At 44.8% G+C, this 22409-nt stretch overlaps 1 protein-coding gene across 1 annotated transcript in view; it reads left to right on the top strand.

The window, feature by feature from the left end:
• The window catches only part of ITIH2 (inter-alpha-trypsin inhibitor heavy chain 2), a 73219-nt gene that overhangs the window by 27334 nt on the left and 23476 nt on the right, over positions 1-22409 (top strand). The window contains exons 6-12 of the mRNA XM_030215953.1: positions 2994-3156; positions 8265-8372; positions 9877-10002; positions 11545-11661; positions 14200-14368; positions 17965-18090; positions 18252-18433. Coding sequence (XP_030071813.1) covers positions 2994-3156; positions 8265-8372; positions 9877-10002; positions 11545-11661; positions 14200-14368; positions 17965-18090; positions 18252-18433 — 991 coding nt within the window. The remainder of the gene's footprint in view (positions 1-2993; positions 3157-8264; positions 8373-9876; positions 10003-11544; positions 11662-14199; positions 14369-17964; positions 18091-18251; positions 18434-22409) is intronic.

The raw sequence follows: 22409 nt of genomic DNA, 5'->3' as shown, positions 1-22409 counted from the left end.
ATATGGTAAGCGGGGTAAGCATGGCAGGGGGGCGCCGTTCTTTGAGGGGCACCGCCGCACCATGCTTACCTCGCCCTCCCGCAGCAAGAAGATCCCTTTCCTGTTTCTTTTAATTTTACCTCCATCCAGCAGCGCAGTGTCAGTGAAGGAGGCGGCGCTCCCGACGTGGCTACTGTCTAGCCTTCCCCTTCGCTCATGTTCCGCCTTCTTCTGACGTCATTTCCTTGACGTCATTAGAAGGCGGAACATGAGCGAAGGGAAGGCTAGACACGTCGGGAGCGCCACCTCCTTCACTGACGCTGCACCTGCGCTGCTGGATTGGGGTAAATTTAAAAGAAAAAAAAGGAAAGGGATGTTGGAAAGGGGGGGGGAGAAGAGGGCGGGCAGTTGGGACATAGAAGCGTGAGGGCAGGGGAGAGAGGAGCATGCGAGGGCAGGGTTCATGGAAGGGAGAGAGGGGAATTGCTGGATAGGGATGAATGGAGGGGGCAGGGGACAGATGGGCATGGATGGATATGGATTGCAGGCCAGGGCTCAGGGAGAGAGGAGAAATTGCTGGACATAGAGGGGAGGGAAGAGAGATGAAGGAGATGAAATGAGGGAAAAGGAAGAGTGGAGAAAAACTGCACACGGATGAAGAAAATAGGCAGAAGCTGAGAACCAGAAATGAAGAAGAAAGGAGGAAAGGAAAGAAATAAATGGAAAGGAAGCCCTGGAAACGGAGTTAAGAGGACAGAGAGCCGCAGAATCAGATACTGGGCCAGCATGATCAGAAAAAGAAAGTCACCAGACAACAAAGGTAGAAAAAAATCATTTTATTTTCATTTTAGTGTTTGGAATACGTCCACTTTGAGAATTTACATCTGCTATCTTATTTTGCAATGTATAGCAATTTGTTTCTAACAATATTGCTGACAATTCCTGACAGTGTGGCAAGTGGTGAGCGATCATTTTCACCGGGGGGGGGGGGGGGGCAACTGATAGTCTGCAGGGGGGCGCCAGAGACCCTAGGCACGGCCCTGCAAGTCCCATTTTATACAATGAGTCCTAGTTACTGATAACTGAAGTTAACAGTAAAATAACACGTCTTAACAGTAGCCCACATTGATAAGTATGCCCCTGAATTTTGATACACATTACCTGCAGGGCCAGTCTTAGGCAGGGGCGACGGGAGCGGTCGCACAGGGCCTCGCACCTTCAGGGGCCCTGTGGCGCTTCCTGTCGCTCCCTGCCATAATGTCGCTCAGCTGCTTTCCTTCCAGCCGCACTGCGTTTAAAAAGTTGCAGTGGTGGCAGTGAAAAAGCAGGCTCGCCTCTAACCTTTAAGCCTTCCCGTTCTCTCTCAGCGTGCAGCACTGATGTAATTTCCGGTTTCCGCAAAGGCAGCACAGTACATGCTGAGAAAGAAGGGGAAGGCTTAAAGGCTAGAGGCAAGCCTGCTTTTTCATTGCCGCAACATTTTAAACGCAGGGCGGCTGGAAGGAAAGCTGCTGAGGAAAACTGAGGTCACAGATGGGGCTGGGGCTGGGGTTGGGACCTGAAACTTGGGGGCTGAAAAGGGGGGTAAGTTAAGTTGGGGGCTGGGGCAGGTGAGTCACTGGACATGGAGGGGAGGGCAGAGGAGAATCGCTGGACATGGATGGGATGGGAGGGCAGGGGACAGAGGAGAATCACTGGATGTGGATGAGAGGGGAGGACAGGGGGCAAATAAGAATCGCTGTGCATGGATGGGTGGGGAGGACAGGGGAGGGAGGAGAGTTGCTGGACATGGAGGGATGGAGGGGAGGGCAGGAGAAATGCTGGACATGGATGGAGGTGAGGGAAGACAGGAAGGAGATGCACATGGATGGAGGGGAGGGGAGAGAGGAGAAATGCTGGACATGGATGGGAGTGGAGGGCAGGGGACAGAGGAAAATCACTCAATGTGGATGAGAGGGGAGGACAAGGGGCAAAGGAGAATCACTGGACATAGATGGGAGGGGAGGGCAGAAGAGAATTGCTGGACATGGAAGGGTAGGGAGGGCAGGGGAGAGAGGAGAGTTGCTATGGATGGATGGATGGAGGGGAGGGCAGAAGAAATGCTGGACATGGATGGAAGTGAGGGAAGACAGGAACGAGATGCACATGGATGGAGGGGAGAGGAGAAATTCTGGACATGGATGGAGGAGAGGGGAGAGTTGAAATGCTGAATATGGATGGAGGGGAGGGGAAGGAAGAGAGAGGAAAGAGATGCAAACTGACGGAGATGAGGGAAAGGGAAAAGAGGAGAAAAACTGCACATGGCTGGAGAAAATAGGCAAAAGCTGGATCCACTCTATACCTCCTCCAGTTAAGTCCGCGAAGGACCCAGGTTTTACCTATGGATGTAGGGCAAGAAATGAAGAAGAAAGGAGGAAAGTAAAGAAATAAATGGAAAGGAAGCCCTAGAAGTGGAGTTAAGGGAGCAGATAGACAGCAGCAGAATCAGAGACTGGGACCAACATGATCAGAAAAACAAAGTCACAAGACAACAAAGGTAGAAAAAAATCATTTTATTTTCATTTTAGTGTTTGGAATATGTCCAATTTGAGAATTTACATCTGCTGTCTTATTTTGCAATGTATAACAATGTTCTGTTTTTCTGGTATTGTGCTGCATGCAGAATCTGTATGCTAATTTGGTTTGTGTCATATTGGGTATACTGGAGCTGTAACAATTTGTATTTATTTGAAATAAAAGAAAATGTTTAAAACATATCTTGTCAACAAGGGGCTGGGGGGGGGCTGGGTGTGGGCGGGGCAGGGCTGGTGGGGGCGGGGTTGGCGGGACTGGAGGGGGGCCCAGCAAACTGGTCTGTACAGGGCCCTGCAGTTGCTAAGACCGGCCCTGATTACCTGTCTTCTTGCTGTCCGTGTGTAATGATACGTTCAACAAGCTCTGAAGTTGAGGTCATGTATTCTGCTGTTCAGTGACCCACAATGCAATAGAACTCAGCATGTTGGTAACATTTGCAGGACCAGTGCCTTTGATATGGAAAACTTCAAAGCGGAACTGAACATCCCAGGAGGAACAAAGGTCCAGTTTGAAATTCACTACCAGGAGATTCTTGAAAGGAAGCTGGGTATCTATGAGCATGTCCTTCACCTTGACCCTCAGAAATTGACAAAGAATTTGCAGGTAATGGCCCTCAGCAGCGTCAATCAGTGTGAGATCAGGTCAGAAGTGAGCTAGCACATGGGAACATCATACATGAACTGTAGAGAAAAGTAGGGCATCCATCTGCATAGGCGCCCCGTATAAGAGGCTTGGGGAGGCTAAGCCTCCCCAGCCCAACCGTAACCTTCCTCCCCTTGCTGCAACTCCACCGCCTCCAAAACGCAGGGCTGCCTGGCACTGCAGCCAAGCAGCTCTGATCCTTCCCGCCCTCAGCTGAGCTTTTGGATGACAGCCCTCTTCTCTCCATTCCCCCCCCACCCCCCCCGGCGCATGTTTAGCTGTTTTACTTTCAGCGGCAGCGAATGGCGACAACGGCAGAGATAAAGAAAGCACTACGGGATCCCGCAGCTCCTTCCTTCCCTCACACATAGCCCGCCCTCACGGAAACAGGAAATACGTCATCGCAGAAGGCGGGACACATGTGAGGGAAGGGAAGGAAGGAGCTGCAGGATCCCGTAGTGCTTTCTTTATCTCTGCCGTCGTTGCCACTTACTGCCACTGAAAGTAAAACAGGTAAACACGCGCCGGGGGAGGGGGGGAAACGGAGAGAGGAGGGCTATCATCCGAAAGCTCAGCTGAGGGCGGGAAGGATCAGAGCTGATTGGTTGCAATGCCAGGTTGGGGAAAAAAAGATGACATGAAAATTTTCACGCTACATACTCCTACCTAGTAGTAGACCTGCTGTACTCCATTCTTCCTCCCTGTGTGGCTCCAGTACTTCCCCAGGCCCCCTGAATCCATGTTTTCCTGTGCTTTTTCCTCTTGCACAGGCTGCCATTTTCTTTTTCACCTACCCTGCTAATTTATCTCTCCAGAGCAATCCAGGTACTGGCCTGAGTATGGCAGCAGCTTTTGAGTTCAAGGAGTAAATTGGTGCTCACTCGTAATAGGTACTGTACATAATTTTATCTGAAGCAATGAAGTGTGAAGTGACTTGCCTATCATATCTAATATCTAAATTTAATAAAAGGTATTACTTGTTACTATTTTATTTTTACTTATTTTTTTCTGCGTTGTCAGATAATTATGGATGTAGGCCCCACCCCCGGCACCGCCCCTGACCCCGCCCCCTTTAGCCTCCCCAAAGAGTTGGGCCACTGACCGCCTATGCCCATCTGGATGGAGAGAGGCAGCGCCTCAAGCTGGTTAGGGTGTAGCCTTGCTGTTTTTGAAAACAACCTGGCCTTTCAGTGAGACTTTTCAATATGTCCCTCACTCCATTCACACATGTCCCACTGCCTCTCAAAATTAAATACATTAAATTGGATTACTGACATAGGCATCTGTTATAAGAGGCATTGGAAGGCTTAACCTTTCAAAATCAGACTGTCAGACAGGAGCAAGAGGTACATCATGCAGCACTAACTGTCATGGCCTCTTAAAGCGTAATATCCTTAAATCTTCAATATCCAAGAAGTATAACCTCCGCACACCAGCACACACCGAAGTCTCTTTCTTTTCTGAAATTTACTTTATTAAATAAATAGTAACATGGTAACATAGTAGATGACAGCAGAAAAAGACCTGCATGGTCCATCCAGTCTGCCCAACAAGAGAAACTCACATGTGCTACTTTTTGTGTATACCTTACCTTGATTTGTATCTGCCATTTTCAGGGCACAGACCGTAGAAGTCTTGCCCAGCACTAGCCCCGCCTCCCAACCACCAGCCCCGCCTCCCCACCCCCGGCTCTGCCACCCAATCTCGGCTAAGCTTCGAGGATCCATTCCTTCTGAACAGGATTCCTTTATGTTTATCCCATGCATGCAGCTGATTTACTCACAGTTCATAGATTCTCAGAAGTTACTGCCCCAAACCAAAAGAATCCTGTTTAGAAGGAGTGGATCTTCGGAATCTTAACAGAGATTAGGTGCAGTACATGTGAGACTACATTACACACAATGCATTGCTCACATATCATTACAGGAAGTGACTGCAGCAGTAAAATTCTTATAAGTGAGAATAACATTAAAGGCATTAAATACATTTTAGGGCTACATTATAAAAACTAGCATAAGGCTGCTGGGGGGCAGAACACTGACAGTTTAGGGATGGGGTCACGGGTGGGCCCAGGGTAGGGTTACCATATGGCTCCAGAAAAAGGAGGACGGATTGAGCCAGCCGGGTTTTACTTCCATTGCTTTCCAAGCAAAGGAAGTAAAACCCGGCTGGCTCAATTACTTCCATTGAAAGCAATGGAAGTAAAACCCGGCTGGCTCAATCCGTCCTCCTTTTTCTGGAGCCATATGGTAACCCTAGCCCAGGGGCAGTGGAGGGGAGGGAGGGAGAGATGAGAAAGGGAAAAAAATTGGACATGGCAGTGGAGGGGAGGGAGGGTGAGAGGAGGAAAATGTTGTACATGGAGGTGCAGTGGGGAAGGATGGGGAGGGAGAGATGGAGGGATACTGCATGGGGCTGAGGGAGAAATGTTAGGGCACAAGACAGAGAAATGGTGGACAATGGCAGAGGAGGAGGGAAGAAAGAAGGAGAAATGTTGGACATAGGGGTGGAGGAGAAGGAAGAAATGCTGCACAAGAGGGAGAAGAGGAGAAAGAGGGAGATGTTAGATGGTTGGGAGGGAAGAGAGGGAGAAATGCTGGACTATGGGGAGGGAGTAGGAGGGAAGAAGGGACAGGAAGATGGTGGGGGCGGAGTGGAAGGGATAGGGAGATGTCAGGCTATGAGGGTAGGGAGAGGAGAAAGAGGGATCAGATGCTGAGCTAGAAGGACGGAGGGAGGAAGACAGGAGGAATGATGGAAACCATACGGGAGACGGTGAGGGGTAGGGGGGTGGCAAGAAAATGAATGAGAGGATAGTGATTACAGGGGGTAGAAATATGGTAATACTACTACTACTACTACTATTAGCATTTATATAGCGCTACCAGACACACACAGCGCTGAACACTTGACATAGAGAGACAGTCCCTGCTCAAAGAGCTTACAATCTAGGTAGAAACAGACAGACGAGACATTACAGGCAAGGGAAGGGAATTACAGGGTAGAGAGGAACAGGGAGGAGGAGGGTGAATGAAAGGCTGGGAAAGGAGTGAGATGGGGAATAGGAATGCTAGTGGGTGAAAGAAGGAGATAGAAATTTGATAGGTATCTGAAAAGTAAAAAGAAGGAAAAGGGTTAGAAAGAGGATGAATTCTGAGTGGACAGAGCGGAAGAAGATCAATATGTCAGAGGCCTGTGTAGTGAGGAAATGGAACAAGAGGGGAGAAAAGACAAATGGACAACAGCTGATTAAAGGAGAATTAGGAGAAGACACAGGAAAGCGGGAAGGAGAAACTGAAACCAGCATGATGGAATAATAAAATGTCCAGACAACAAAGGTAGAAAAAGCATTTTATTTTGAATGTTTAAATGGAATATGCTGGCTTTAGAAAATGTGCATAGCAGATGTCTTTTTTTTACTTTGCTCAATAGAAAAGGAAATACATTTCTGTTTTTATTTTTCAGTGCTGTAGTACATGCCAAAGTTCCCAGTTCAATTTTTGTCTTCATATTTTTATTTCTAATTTGTGATCCCTTGTTCTGCATTTGGTGAGGGTCTGTTGATGTGATTATAATGGCAGATGGGGAGATTGAAGGGGAGGCAGGGAGGAAAGGGAATTGGTGGGGGGAGCAAACTTTTGTATTTTCTGCCCTGGGCCCATGGCTAGCACCAACCCTGACCTTGCTGTTAGCTGGTGGGGATCCCAAAGCCCTGCCAGCGGAGGACCTCCTCTGAAGGTAACCAAAACTCTCTTCTACTAAGCTCAGCAGACAAGGCAGCATCCTTGAGCCATTTAAGGCAGTGGTGTAGCCACAGGTGGGCCAGGGCCCACCCAATTAGGGACCAGGCCCACCCAACAGTAGTACATGTATTAGCGGTAGCAGGTGGGGATCCCAAGCTCCGCCAGCTGAAGACTTTCCCCTGACGGTAATGAAAACACTATTCTCTACGATACCAGCACCTGTGCATGCTCAGTTTTCAGCGCGTGCCTGCTGCAGACTGCTAAGGTGAAAAGAAGCGTTTTCCTGCCAGCTGAGATTTTTTTTTTGGTGGTGGGTGAAGGGGAGAACACTTGGTGCCCACCCACTTCTTGTCTAGGCCCACCCAAAATCTGTTGTCTGGCTACACCCCTGATTTAAGCATTGGTGGGGTGGCAACATTGGTGGGTCAATGAGTTGCTGTTGCCTGCCAAACTTGGTAAAGGGAGTTCTGGCCATCTTCAGAGGAAGCCTTCAGCTGACAGAGCTTGGGGATCTTCATCAGCTAAAGTATTTATATTTTGAGTTGGGAGGTGCTAGGGAGTGGGGGGCAAAGAGAAAATTTTGTGTCCACCCAATTTGGGCTCAGTCCAACCAAAATTGACTGTCTGGCTATGCCACTGGTGTAGAGTGAGCACAGAGCAGGCACTAGGACGGTGGCTGAGGCAAACCAGAGGAAATGCCTGCTTACCACAGCTGCTAATTACCCATATCCTGCTTCTGATTGGATCTTGCCAGCAGAGGGAACCAATCAATAGCCAGAGGGGGAAAACACTCCAACTCCTACAGTGATAAAAGAAGGAGGGACAGAGTGAAGAGAGTGCAAAAGAGTGCCATGTGGAGGAAAGAGCCGGAGAGGGTTTGGCACAGACAAAAAGACAGGAGCCTGTGTGAGTCTCTAGGGAAGGGTTGAAGGAAAACAGAAAATCTATGTAGCCCAAGGAGGCAATCCTCAGCCTTAGCCTCCCTAAGCAAGTGAGTCACTAGCCACTTATGACTATTGACTTCTAAAATCTCTTTGGGATCAAGAAGATTGTGGAATAGTGAAGCACGCTTGGTCTGTTCCTCATAGGTCACTTCCTCTACTTAACACTTTTGGCCCAGGTCTTCCACCCAGAAGGGAGCTCAGTCAACTGTCTTATAACAAAGACCTCTGTGGGCTTTTATACTGTTTATCGTAAAGAGGAATGAGTTAACTAGTGACCAGACGTAGCTGTGTTGCATTTTGAGTAACTGGTATCATTAGAGCAGTAGATATGGTTGAAAGACCTTTTGGATGCTCTATAACTATTCTTTCCATTTTCCTGCAGGTGGACGTCTACATCACCGAGCCCCAGGGCATCAGTTTTGTCAATACTCAAAATTCACTTGACGACTCCTTTAACGAACTTATTGATGTCTCTCACTTGGACAAGAAGGTGAAAGCTGAACCCTTGCCAGGAAAGATGTTAACATAATTAGTCTTCTTTGCTGTGTGTCTCTTTTCACAGTGGTGCGACTTAATTATCGGCAAATTGTACGCTGCACCCATAAATCTCAGCGTTTCCTTTGTTGTAATTAATAGTACAGTCTGCTATTGCCCCAGTAGTTAGAATACTAAGGTTCTTGGTTTACTAACTTTCGCTACCGTGTTACATGCGCTAATGATGTTAGGGGACAATTCTAGAAGTGGGTATCTCCTTGTAGGTGCCCCAATGCCATGCAGTGATATTCTATTCTATAAGGATCTCTGGGCACCCAGATATCATTACAGAATACTAGCATAACACGGCTTCAGCAGTCATTCAAATATTTGAAAGATATTAATCTACAAACAAACCTTTTCCAGATACGGGAAGGTAACATAGTAACATAGTAGATGACAGCAGAAAAAGACCTGCACGGTCCATCCAGTCTGCCCAACAAAACAACTCATGTGTGCTACTTTTTGTGTATATCCTACTTTGATTTGTACCTATGCTCTTCAGGGCACAGACCGTATAAGTCTGCCCAGCACTATCCCCGCCTCCCACCACCGGTTCTGGCACAGACCGTATAAGTCTGCCCAGCACTATCCCCACCTCCCAACCACCAGCCCCGCCTCCCACCACCAGTTCTGGCACAGACCGTATAAGTCTGCCCAGCACTATCCCCGCCTCCCAACCACCAGCCCCGCCTCCCACCACCGGTTCTGGCACAGACCATATAAGTCTGCCCAGCACTATCCCCGCCTCCCAACCACCAGCCCCGCCTCCCACCACCGGCTCTGGCACAGATTGTATAAGTCTGTCCAGCACTATCCACATAGAACTAGAGGGCATGAATTGAGGTTGCGGGGGGGGGGGGGGGGCAACTCAGGAATAACCTCAGGAAGTACTTTTTCACTGAGAGGGTGGAATGCGGAGACGGTGGAGATGAAAATGCTAATGGAATTCTAAAAAGCATGGGACAAACATAAAGGAATTCTGTATAGAAGGTGTGGAATCAAACATGCTTAGCCATGATTAGATGGAAACACGCCTGTAATTAGAAAGCAAAGCTAGTGCTGGGCAGACTTCTGCGGTCTGTGCCCTGATCACGGCTGGACAGATTTGGATGGGCTGGAGAGGGGCTTCAGTGACAGCTTCAGTAACTGGAGAACAAGGCCAGTGCCGGACAGACTTCTATGGTCTCTATCCTGAAAACGGCAAGGACAAATCAAATATGCATACGTGGTATATAAATTTATCTTGTTGGGCAGACTGGATGGACGGTACAGGTCATTATTTGCCGTTATTTACTATTCAAGGAATTTCTGATGAGATAAATTTTTAAATCTTTTTGCTGATTCCCAAGAACCTGAACAGCTCTGAACCCAGCAGATAATGGCGGTATAGAAATTTTGTTGTGTCGATTTTCTTGTGCTAGTTTTAACAGTCGTCTCTTCTCACTACTTCTTCCAAGGCCCACATATCCTTCAAGCCAACGCTAGAACAGCAGCGCAAATGTCCAAACTGCTCTACCACAGCTGTGCACGGGAACCTTGTGGTGCAGTATGATGTACAGAGAGAGGTCCAGAGTGAGCTCCAGGTATGTCCACAGGCTTCTGGAATCATGTGGTTGATCATTGAGCCTGCAAAGAGGTGGGAAAATGTGGGATACAAATGCAACAAATAAATCATTCACGTTGTCATACCCTGGGGGAACATTTAATTTATTCAGAGACATTCTTGCTTTTTGATAATCTACAAGGTTATCAATAGAAATCAAACAAAATAAAACATGGAAAAGAAAATAAGATGATACCTTTTTTATTGGACATAACTTAATACATTTCTTGATTAGCTTTCGAAGGTCGCCCTTCTTCGTCAGATCGGAAATAAGCAAATGTGCTAGCTGACAGTGTATATAAGTGAAAACATTCAAGCATTACTATGACAGTCTGACAGGGTGGGAGGATGGGGGTGGGTAGGAGGTATGCATGGGGACATCAAAGCATATCATTGATATTCTAACAGGATGGGTGTGGATAGGTGAGGGGAGGGTGATCAACAGAGACATACAGCTTTATGGTTTATAATGGGCTAGGAACCCCAGATCCTTGTTAAGTCCTTTCTGTTGGGTGTTAAAATATTCAATCATTCTGACTTCAAAGGTCTTACGTTCTTGTATGGTTTTAAAGTTACCTTTCAGGATTCTCACTGTGAAGTCACTGGTACAGTGTCCTGGTCCTGTAAAATGTTGACCAACAGGCGTGGGAACCCTGCTGGCACCAGTATTGTTCATATGATGTCTATGTAAATTGAATCTTGTCTTAAGCATCTGGCTTGTTTCTCCAATATAGCATCCTTCGTTACATTTTTTACACTGAATGATATATACCACATTGGAAGATGAGCAAGTGAAAGATCCCTTTATGTTGAATATCTTTCCTTTGTGGGTAACTGTGGGGTCCTGTGAAATATTTTGGCATAGTTTGCAACTGGATAGATTACAGGGATGTGTGCCCTTCTGTTCCTTTTCAGTCTGTGATGGAAGTTTACTTCTGATTAGCTTGTGTTTTAAGTTGGGTGGTTGTCGGAAGGCCAGTACTGGTGGGGATGGGAATATCTCTTTCAGTAATTCATCCTCCTGGAGTATAGGTTGTAGATCTCTTATGATTTTCCTCAGTTTTTCCAGCTCTGGATTGTATGTCACTTTCTTTTCCATGTTTTATTTTGTTTGATTTCTATTGATAACCTTAAGAGTGGACTAACACGGCTACCACACTCCTCTACTGATAATCTACAAGAAAGTGGTTTGCAGTCCTCTTAGCATAAAAGTTTCCACTCCTCTCCTGAGGTCTCCCCAGCCCTTCCAGTTACCGGCATATGCAAATAACCATAATGAATATGCATGAAATAGATTGGCACATAGTGGGTCACCTGTGCATGTTTGTTGTCCAACATCCTGAAATCATGAGTGTCCCTGCAGTCTCGAGAGGTTTCTAAACCACCAGCCAACTGTTTGGGGACTGAGAGCAATTTAGACTGGGTTAAGACTTGAGGTTTCACATTAAGGCTGAAATGTGATCTTGGAATGAAGTGTTCACTGCCTCCTTATTCATCTCAAGATTCGTCTCTTCTTTTGCAGCTTTTTAACGGATACTTTCTCCACTTCTTTGCTCCTGACAATCTGGCTCCCCTGCCGAAAAACATTTTATTTGTCATTGATGTCAGCGGCTCAATGTGGGGGTTGAAAATGAAACAAGTAAGTTTACAATAGTGACCCAAACCCTGTGCAAACTGCACATGATTCTTCAGATCTATTCAAGAGAAAGACAAAGAACACAGCAAGACATGACTCTACTTGGGGGAAAGTGTACTTGCATGGTTACCATGGGTTTAGCTCAGTTTTTTTTATTAATTTCACAATTTTAAACAAGAATAAACTTGATTCAGAAAACATAGGTAATATTGAACATCAGTAATTACATTTTTACAAGCAAACTTTTATACTATTATCTAATCTCTAGTCCACTATTAAGGAGAAGACAAGGTACAATTCCATGAAATATTATTATAACATTTATATGAAAATTAGAAGCGAAACACGGAACAAATTATATATAATACAATGAATATTATATGTCTACATATCATGCATTCCTGGGCAGATGCCTTTCAGTTAAAACTCAACGCAGAAAAAACCCAATGCCTAATTTTCACCTCTCAACACAACACAAGCAAATTTACCACCATCAACTCACCAAAACTAAATCTACCAATTTCGGAAACCCTGAAAATCTGGGAGTAACCATTGATCGGCACCTAACACTTGAGAACCACACGAAAAACGCAACCAAAAAAATGTTCCATTCAATGTGGAAATTAAAAAGAGTAAGACCATTCTTCCCAAGGACAGTCTTCCGTAATCTGGTACAATCATTAGTACTCAGTCATCTAGATTACTACAACTCACTCTACGTTGGCTGCAAAAAGCAAATACTCAAAAAAAAACTCCAAACAGCCCAGAACACGGCAGCCAGACTCATATTTGGAAAATCAAAATACGAAAGTGCAAAACCGCTACGAGAGAAGCTACACTGGCTCCCACTCAAAGAACGCATCACGTTCAAAATATGTACCCTAGTACATAAAATCATCCATGGCAATGCCCCAGCCTACATGTCAGACCTACCATCCAGGAATGCTAAAAAATCATCCCGCACATTCCTTAATCTTCATTTCCCCAACTGTAAAGGTCTAAAATACAAATTAATGCACGCATCAACCTTTTCCTATATGAGCACGCAATTCTGGAACGCATTGCCACATAACCTAAAAGCGACCTATGAACTGACCAACTTCCGTAAACTACTAAAGACCCATCTCTTCGACAAGATATACCACAAAGACCAAAACATGTGAAACGCCCACTTATACCCAGAAATGTTAATAATGCCTTCTGTTATATTACTATCATGTATTCCATTACCATGTAACCCAATATCCTTCTATAACATCAAATGTCTACTCTTTTCTCTATTCCACTATCCATGATGTATTGTAAGCCACATTGAGCCTGCAAAGAGGTGGGATACAAATGCAACAAATAATAATAATATAATAATAGTTTAGCTCAGTTTTACCATGGGACAGCAACATAGAAAGGGTTTCCATGAGAGTGTTAACTCACGTGGAAACCCTTTCCCACAATTGCATTTAAATGGATACAGATGCGGTGCATTTCATACCCTGTGGCATGCAAAATTTAAAAAAAAAAAAAGAGACTTGCCCGTGTGACTATCACAGGAAAAATAATGCCAGGTTCTAGGGCAGCTTAGAAGGGTTGGTTGAGAAGAGTGGGGGTATCTGCTGGCACCCTCTCTCTCTCCCCCAGCCCGACCCACCCTGCCCTGAAAACCTGCTCATTAAGCAAAGGGTAGAGAAGCCAAAATACATACAAAAAGCAATCAAGTCAAGGGCTTCTAAAGTTAGGCGCCAGTTGCGCCAGAGTATATCAAATAGAGGCACTTATGCGTGGGATTCAAATCAGTTCTTGTATACCGCTCATATCCCCGTTCCAGGATTCAGTGCGGTTTACATTCTAGGTATGACAAAAGCAAATAGCGTTAGTGTGAGGTTTGAGAATCATTAGAGACCATTGGATTAATGAATGAGACTAAAAACATTAAGGAAAGGATAATGAATGGTACTAGGAGGTAGAATATACTTTGATTGTCTGGGACAGTGCAAGTACCTGAATAGTTATGTATGTAAGCCACCTTGATTTGTGCTTCAGTAGAAGGTGGTATATCAAAACTTGGTAGACTTAGACTTAGAAGTCATGAAGGATTGTTATGAAGCAGTCTTTGGCAAGAGAAAGGTTCTTAGCCTCTTCCTGAAGTTGAGGTTGCCGCCATTAATTAGCTCACACGCATGTAAGTGCTGCCAAGACTGTTTCCCTCTAAAATAAGACCATATTCTGAGTAAAATGAACTTGTCAGGGGAAAGGGGAGGGTTTTGTACTCCTTTTTCTGCACGTAAAGTCTTGTTTCACATGTGGACAAGGGATCTTGTAGATGTGGGGTGTACTTGCTTAAAAAGAAGGCGCCTAGAAAGAGTGTAGCGACTTTTATGTGAACTGAGTGTAACTGTTCCCAGGGACATATTTTGGGTACAGTGAGGCCAGAGCTGCAATGTACATGGCATATGTTTCTAAGTACATGAATGCATGCACAACTATAGACAAGCCTCAAAGAGAAACTCCAGAGACCAACCTAATGTAATGGATCTCCTTTTCTAGACCGTGGAAGCTATGAAAACTATCTTGGAGGACCTTCGCACCGAAGACAAATTTAGCTTAATTGACTTCAACCACAATGTCCACTGTTGGAGAGAGGGATTAGTCTCAGCTTCTCCTACTGAAGTTGAAGATGCCAAGACATATGTCCAGAATATCCAACCTAATGGGGGTAGGTAACCAGGAGGAGGAGGCAGGCTTACAAAACTAAGGAGGTTATCCTATAACAGGGCACCGACATTTAGGAACCTGTAATTCTATGTGTGTGTGTTTTTCTGTAATACTAGTGTGTATACTGTAAAGGAATTAAATACAAAACCTACTATGCATCCAGGTCAACTTTGGAATGCTTTACCTAAATCCATCCGAACAATTAATGACTATCAACCCTTCAGGAAGATGTTGAAGACACATCTTTTCAAACAAGTGTACCCTAACGACCCAACTTAATCCTATCAGCCCACCTACACTACCCCTTCTTTGACACTAACACTGACTCTGACACTGATTATACCTCTGACCTTCTCCCAATCTCATCATACTCATCCTCCATTCATTTCTTCTCCATCTTTCTATACCATAACCCTCCCAATCTCCTTTCCTTTTGCTATCCTATCCTTACCTCCCCATATCCAATTCATTTATTCTTAAAACCTTATTATTATAATGTTTATTATAGTTTTGTTATATTCTTCCTACAGAACTTGTATTGGGATTTTTTTTTTACTATAAGTAGAGGAGTGTGGTAGCCGTGTTAGTCCACTCTTAAGGTTATCAATAGAAATCAAACAAAATAAAACATGGAAAAGAAAATAAGATGATACATTTTTTATTGGACATAACTTAATACATTTCTTGATTAGCTTTCGAAGGTTGCCCTTCTTCGTCAGATCGGAAATAAGCAAATGTGACGATCTGACGAAGAAGGGCAACCTTCGAAAGCTAATCAAGAAATGTATTAAGTTATGTCCAATAAAAAAGGTATCATCTTATTTTCTTTTCCATGTTTTATTTTTTTACTATATATGTAAGCCGCATTGAACCTGCTATGTGTGGGAAAGCGCGGGGTACAAATGTAATAAATAATAATAATACACCGGCTTTGGCATGTCTAAATGTAGGCACGCACATTTACAGCGGGTATATGGCTGGCATTAGTGGGCGTGTCCAACTGCATCATTTTCATACGTAACACAGTTTTCTGTAAGTAGTCTGCATGAATGTCAGTCATGTCTATGATACGCCCATGTCCCTCTCATGTAAACTCCCCCCCCCCCTTTGCATTTACACAGCAGTGACGTCTTTAAACTAGGTGCATCAGTGGCGTACGCACCACTTGTCAGACCCGGCCCTCCACCCCTACCTTAAAATCCTCTCTGGTGCAGTCTTCGCCCAGGCAGCAGCAGAAGCACTCATAGGCTGCCTGTGGCCTGTACGGGGACTTCCTCCCTGAATCATCCTGTCCTTCACAAAAACAGGAAGTTGTGTTAAGAAAGGGCGGGACCATTCAAGGAGGAATTCCCAGTGCAGGCCTCAGGCAGCCTATGAGTGCCGCTACCACTGCCTGGAGAGGACAGGTGCAAAAATCAAGATAGGGTATACACAAAAAGTAGCACATATGAGTTTATCTTGTTGGGCAGACTGGATGGACCGTGCAGGTCTTTTTCTGCCGTCATCTACTATGTTACTATGTAAGGTGCAGGGGGCAGCGGGGGATGGAATTGGGGGATGGCGATGGCATGGAGGCAGCACTGGGAGGAGACAAACCCCCTGTAAAAAATTCCCGGCTATGCTACTATTACACAGTAGTTCATTTTAGCATGTAATTACAGAATTGTGGTGAGGTGGCTACTGCCACTTACATGTGTAAGTCTATCCTGCTTATTTTCGAAAGAGAAAAACGCCTATATTGCGACCCAAATCGGGAGATAGACATTCTTCTCACAAAGGCGCCCAAATCGGTACAATCGAAAGCCGATTTTGGGCGTTTCAAATTGCACTTCGTCGCGGAAACGAATAAAGTTGACGGGGGCATGTCGGGGGCGTGGTGGAGGCGGGACTGGGGTGTGGTTATCAGCCAAGGAGAGATGGGCGTCTTTAGCTGATAATCGAAAAAAAAAAAAAGGTGTTTTGACCGGGATTTTGGGTCACTTTTTTTGGACCCTTTTTTTTCACGAACAAGTCCCAAAAAAGTGCCCCAACTGACCAGATGACCACTGGAGGGAATGGGGGATGACCTCCCCGTAGTCCCTCAGTGGTGACCAAGCCCCTCCCACACTAAAAAAATAAAAACCAAAACCTTTTTTGCCAGCCTGTATGCCAGCCTCAAATGTGATACCCAGCTCCCTGACAGCACTATGCAAGACCCTGGAGCAGTTTTTAATGGGTGCAGTGCACTTCAGGCAGGCAGACCCAGGCCCATTCCCCCCTACCTGTTACACTTGTGGTGGAAAATGGGAGCCCTCTAACCCCCCCCCCAAAAAAAAAACCCCACTGTACCCACATGTAGGTGTCCCCCTTCACCAGTAAGTGCTATGGTAATGGTGTAGAGTTGTGGAGAGTGGGTTTTGGGGGGAATTTGGGGGGCTCAGCACCCAAGGGAAGGGAGCTATGCACCTGTGAGGTAATTTTACTATTTGTTTCTATTTTTAAAAAATGCCCCCTAGGGTGCCCAGTTGGTGTCCTGGCATATCAGGGGGGGCCAGTGTACTACGAATCCTGGCCCCTCCCACGACCAAATGACTCGGATTAGGCCGTTTTTTAGCTGGGCGTTTTTAGTTTCCATTATCTCTAAAAAAAAAAAGAAACGCCCAACTCAAAAACGTCCATTTTTTCGAAAATACGGTTCGGTCCGCCCCTTCACGGACCCATTCTTGGAGATAAACGCCCTTGGAGATAGACGTTTGCGTTCGATTATGCCCCTCTATACCTACCTTCGAGAATAGCTATAATCTATAGGGTCAAATTCAGCTCTCATGAGTCTTGAAGTCAAAGAAGTCAATCAGATTCATTTAGCAGGATTTAGCCATGTTACCTTAAATCCTGTAACCCATTGGCTTCTAGAAAGCTAACTATCTTTTCCTTCAGCAGCAACTCCATTACTTTTCCTACCACTGACGTGAGCCTTACCGGCCTGTAGTTTCCCACTTCTTTCCAGTCTCCGCTTATGTGAAGAGGGACCGTATCTGCTCATCTCCAATCCCGCAGGAACCTCTCCCGTCTATAAAGAAGTTTTAAATAAATCTTTAAGAGGGTCCCACCATAAGGTCAAAGTGACACACCTAGCAAATAGTGTTAGACTCTGTAGGGCTGCTAATCAAACTAATTTTGTTGTCACAAAGGTTTGTGTCAATACTTATACAAGACATTCTCTTTATGTATCACCCAATGTACCTGCTGCTTACAGTCTGTTATAAAGTAGACACATTCTTATAAAATACACACAACTGCCTTCATTTCCTTGTCTGCCTTATGGAGGTATTTTAGTGTGGCAAGGTAAGGTCTTGGCTAAGTTGACGTGCCCTTAAGCATCGTACTGGGTACCCTCTAAAGAAATATATAACTGTTTAATAAGGTGTTGTTTTCACTATATTCAGAGTTTACTTTTGGATGCCCTTTAACCCCCTAGCTGTGCTCATTGGAGAACTGAGTGTGTCACATGACTTTCCAAGATGCTACATAGCTGCATTTCAACATCGCTATTTGGCCAGGAAAGCCAAAATGTCTGCCTCTATGTAATACATGTTTATGTTATTTCTTTCTCAACAGGTACAAACATTAATGAAGCTCTTCTTCGGGCCATCTTTATTCTAAATGAAGCCCACAAACTGGGGATGTTGGACCCCAAATCTGTGTCCTTAATCGTGCTGGTGTCAGATGGTGACCCTACAGTGGGTAAGCACTCTCTTGAGACCCCCAAAGAGTACAGGTGTCCTAGAATGGCTATAGGTTTTGTTTGGCCAGTTGGACAAATCTCTCTGTGCTGGACATCCTTACTTTCCTTTCAATCCTTTCTCCTATTCCCATTCCCCCTTGCCCAACACCCCCAACTCCAGGTGAGCTGAAGTTAACTAAGATTCAGCAGAATGTGAAACAGCAGATGCGCAATGATTTCTCCCTACATTCACTGGGGATCGGCTTCGATGTAGACTACGACTTCCTGGAGAAACTGGCACTGGATAACCACGGAAAAGCACAGAGAATTTATGGAAACCAGGAAACTGCTGAGCAGCTCAAGGTGTGCAATTTCTTCCTTTCTGGTGCCTTTGACCTTGCCTCTGTTTGTTACTGCAATGTACAATAGGTGTTGGTCAAGCTTCACTGTCCATCACGTCAAATGCCAAGCGTAATAGCAAAGCCCTCTTTGGAACAGTTCTCTAAATTTTACTAAATCTGTGTTGATGAGTTTTGAGGAAGTAGTTGAGGTTTAGATGATTGGTCTCTGAAGAAAGAATCTTGTTCTTCATAAATATTTAAACATTGAAATGGAAGGACCGATAGAGGCTTCTGGTATTAAAACAGAACTTATGCAGGTGGCTTTGATCTTGTTTCTTTTCTCTCACTATGGGCAAGATGTACTAAACTAAACGAGCCTTTAACGAACAAGTTTTTAACAGTGGCAGGCAGTAAAGGCCATTTTCCGTTGGTGGTAGCAGCTAACGAAAACGGAATGCAGATGAGCAAATTGTGCAGAAACCCTATTGTAATGAGATGCACTAACCTTTTCCGATTGCTTTAACGGTGGAAATCGCCGGAAAATTTAACGAGAGGTTGTACCTCTCGTTGGGGCTGCGCTAGATCGAAAAATTGTCAAAAACGTATGTCATATACGCCGCCCGAAGATGCCATGCCACTCACCTCCCCGTTTTTCAAACAGCTGATATCGGAGAGTGCAGTTGAAATCGTCCATCAAAAAAATAGCCTTCCATTTTGGCCATTATTCACACCCAAATAATAAAAACTTCCTTTTTGGCCGTGCTTCACTCAGCTGAGAGACCTGGAAGTCTCTGAGCCAATCACAGCGCTAAACGCATCTTCGGGCAAGGTGATATCATAGGTTTGGCGATTGTGTGCATGCGTTTCCTATACCGCTGGCGGAGATTACACCAGATTAACGATACTTTCTTGCATCCGACGTTTGAATACCGTGCCGAACATGTGCGTCTTTTTTTTTAGTGCATCCTTCGTTTTTTCTAAAACGGTAATGAATTTTAAGTTTTCGGTTGTTTTACGTTTTGTTGATGCATCTGGGCCTATGTCCGGCTCTACCACCTGGAAGAAATATATTTGATATCATATTCCAAAGTCAAAGTACATAAGATTATCTCACTAATTCTATAAACCTGTGAGCACAATTTTACACTTAGGGGTGAAGTCTACATATATATGGCGCAAAAAAAAAAAACAGTACCGAAAAAACCCCACGCTTAGCGCTATTCTAGAAACCTCACCTAAAGTTAGGCACGGTTTATAGAATATGAGTAGCACCGTTCCCTCAACTAAAATTTAGGCGCAGTCATTCAGGCCAACTAAAACCTGGTGTAAATGCCCACGCTTAACTTTAAGCACAGATCGGGCATATTCTATAACAGTGCGTGTAACAGTGCCCACGGCCCGAGCATGCCCCTCCTGTGGCCACGCCCCTTTTGAGATCTGCACATTAGAATTTACGAGCACTACTTTACAGAATACGCCTAGAAAGTTGCTTGTGTAAATTCTAATTAGTGCTGATAATTGCTTGTTAGTGGCCAATTATCGGCGCTGATTGGCTTGCTAAGTTGCGCGTCCAGTTTGGCCACGCTGCCAAAATCGTGCACGCAACTTTAGGCACCATATATAGAATCTGAGGGTTAGCACACAAAGTTGCGTGTACAAGTTTGAAAATAGTGTCCGTAACTTACATAGTAGCTGACGGCAGAGAAAGACCTGTATGGTCCATCCAGTCTGCCAGTAACTTGTTTAACTAAATTTAATAATTAAATGATGATTGGTGTTAACGACAAATTATTGGCTGTAATTGGTGTTAATTGGCACTAATTGGAACTACTTAGCAGTTACACGCATCACTGCCCTTAGGATTCTGCAAATTACATGCAACTGCAAGGGGGTATGGACCTGAGAGGGGCATGGGTGGGTCAGGGGTGGGCCCAGCATTTAAATGCACATCTTGAAGCAGGGGCGGACTGACCATATGGGCAACCGGGCAGTGCCCGAGGGCCCGGAATATATAGGGGGGCCCAGAGGCACTACAGCCCCCTGAGCCTCACTGGGCCCTCCCCAGTCTCACCTTGAAGGGCCCTGGTTGGTCTAGTGGCTTCTTCAGGGGACAGGAAAGAACCCTACTCTTTGCTTCCTGAACAAACGCACTCCTTCAATCACGGAGTCAATCTGACTGAAGGAGTGCGTTTGTTCAATAGGGATTCTCTCTGCTTAACTGTGTGCAAAGGGACCACACGGCGTTGCATTACACTGCTCTTTATTACAGCACTGAGTATTGCTGCATTGCTGCATGTTCCTTTGCTATCCATCGTGATCCCTGACGCAGGCACTGTGCGCCGAAACACGGACCGTGTCAGGTCCATTCTAGATTTGTTTCATCGACATATATGATTAAAGTTTCTAACCCCTTTTTTTGAAGGCCCTTGGTGCTTTTTTGTCCTTCTAATGTAGAGAGGTGTGGTAGCCGTGTTAGTCCACTCTTAAAGGTTATCAATAGAAATCAAACAAAATCAAACTACCATAGGCCACTTTTTCCGCTGCTTCGTAAAAGGGCCCCAAAGATAGGACTGACTTTTACGACGTCCTATTTAGGTGTTAGCTTGGCCGGTTAAGTGCTGAATAATGACACCTAACTGGCCAAGTGCTGACTCCGCCCACTGAAAATTAGCAATTATGTTTATTATTAACGCTTGATATATCGCCTTAGCTGAAATGGCAGGTCAAGGCTGTTTACATACAACAAAATTAAAGAGGGAAAAGAACACCAAAATATAATAGGACAATTGCAGTTCTGTAAACTTAATCGTTCCATACAATCACTACTATTGCCGTCTGCACTCAACATTCTGGTTAATTCCCTGGTTATAATGCAATTAGATTACTGTAATTCCCTCTATCAAGGAATCAAGGTCAAGGAAATACGTCATCTTCAGGTTATGCAGAACGCTGCAATCAGACTGATAGCTAAGAATAGGAAATTTGATCACGTCACATCTTGCCTTAAAAATGCACATTGATTACCTATACCACATTGCATTGTCTACAAAATCTTGTTACTGGTTTTCAAAACTCTATCCTCTAACGAACCATTATATCTCTCTTGACTTCTAATTCCATATTGTCCAAATAGAATGTTAAGATCATCATCTGGCCAGCAGAATCAATTAATCATTCCTAGCTACCACATAATAATCCATGACCACATTAGAGACTCTTTTCAGTACAAGGACCTCGCCTTTGGAACGCTCTTCCTCATTCACCGAGACTTCTATCGAATCTATCGAATTTTAACTTGAAACTCACTTATTTGCAGACGCCTATCAATAACTCTTTCATCGACTTTCTGTAGCAGAGCACTCCTTTTCTTTTCTCCCACCCACCCCTTTCCTATCACAATTGTAGTTCTTCCCTTACTACCCTATTATGCCATGTCCTACGTGCAATGTATTCTCGTCTGTCAAATTTTTTTCTATTTCCCTATTTTAGATTGTAAACCGCCATGACAGCTTCCATAGGGTGGGGTAGTAAATATGGAATAAACTTGGAAACTTGCAGTCAACCAGGGATCAGTTGGTACGGCGATCAGGAGAGTAGAGGCAGAAGGGATTTTCCAGGGGAAGTGGCTGATGAACAGGAGGCCTCAAAGCATATGTGAAAAAGAAAATTCAAAGAAATAAGTCTTCAGCAATGTCGTAATATAGGGAAGAACTGTTCAGGATGTAATGCGGGAGGAAGATCATTCCACAGTTGTGGGGCAAGAAAAAAGAAAGTATTCCAAATGTGGAAACTGAGGAGAAGGGAGTACTAATTGATGAGAGTCAAGAGAACGCCAAATTGCTTTGAATATCAACCCCAGTGTATTTTAAAATCTATTCATGTACTTGTATAATCTGCCCACACTCCACCCAAACTTCACCTCGATGTATGCCCACTGGCAAAATTTGCATCATCACATCCTACTGCGTACTTGTCAAGTAGTCAGTATTTTGTAATGG

The sequence above is a fragment of the Microcaecilia unicolor genome, chromosome 10, assembly GCF_901765095.1.
Source record: "Microcaecilia unicolor chromosome 10, aMicUni1.1, whole genome shotgun sequence".
Lineage (NCBI taxonomy): Eukaryota > Metazoa > Chordata > Amphibia > Gymnophiona > Siphonopidae > Microcaecilia > Microcaecilia unicolor.
The sequence above is the reverse complement of the archived record's forward strand: the minus strand, read 5'-3'. Positions and strand labels throughout refer to the sequence as shown.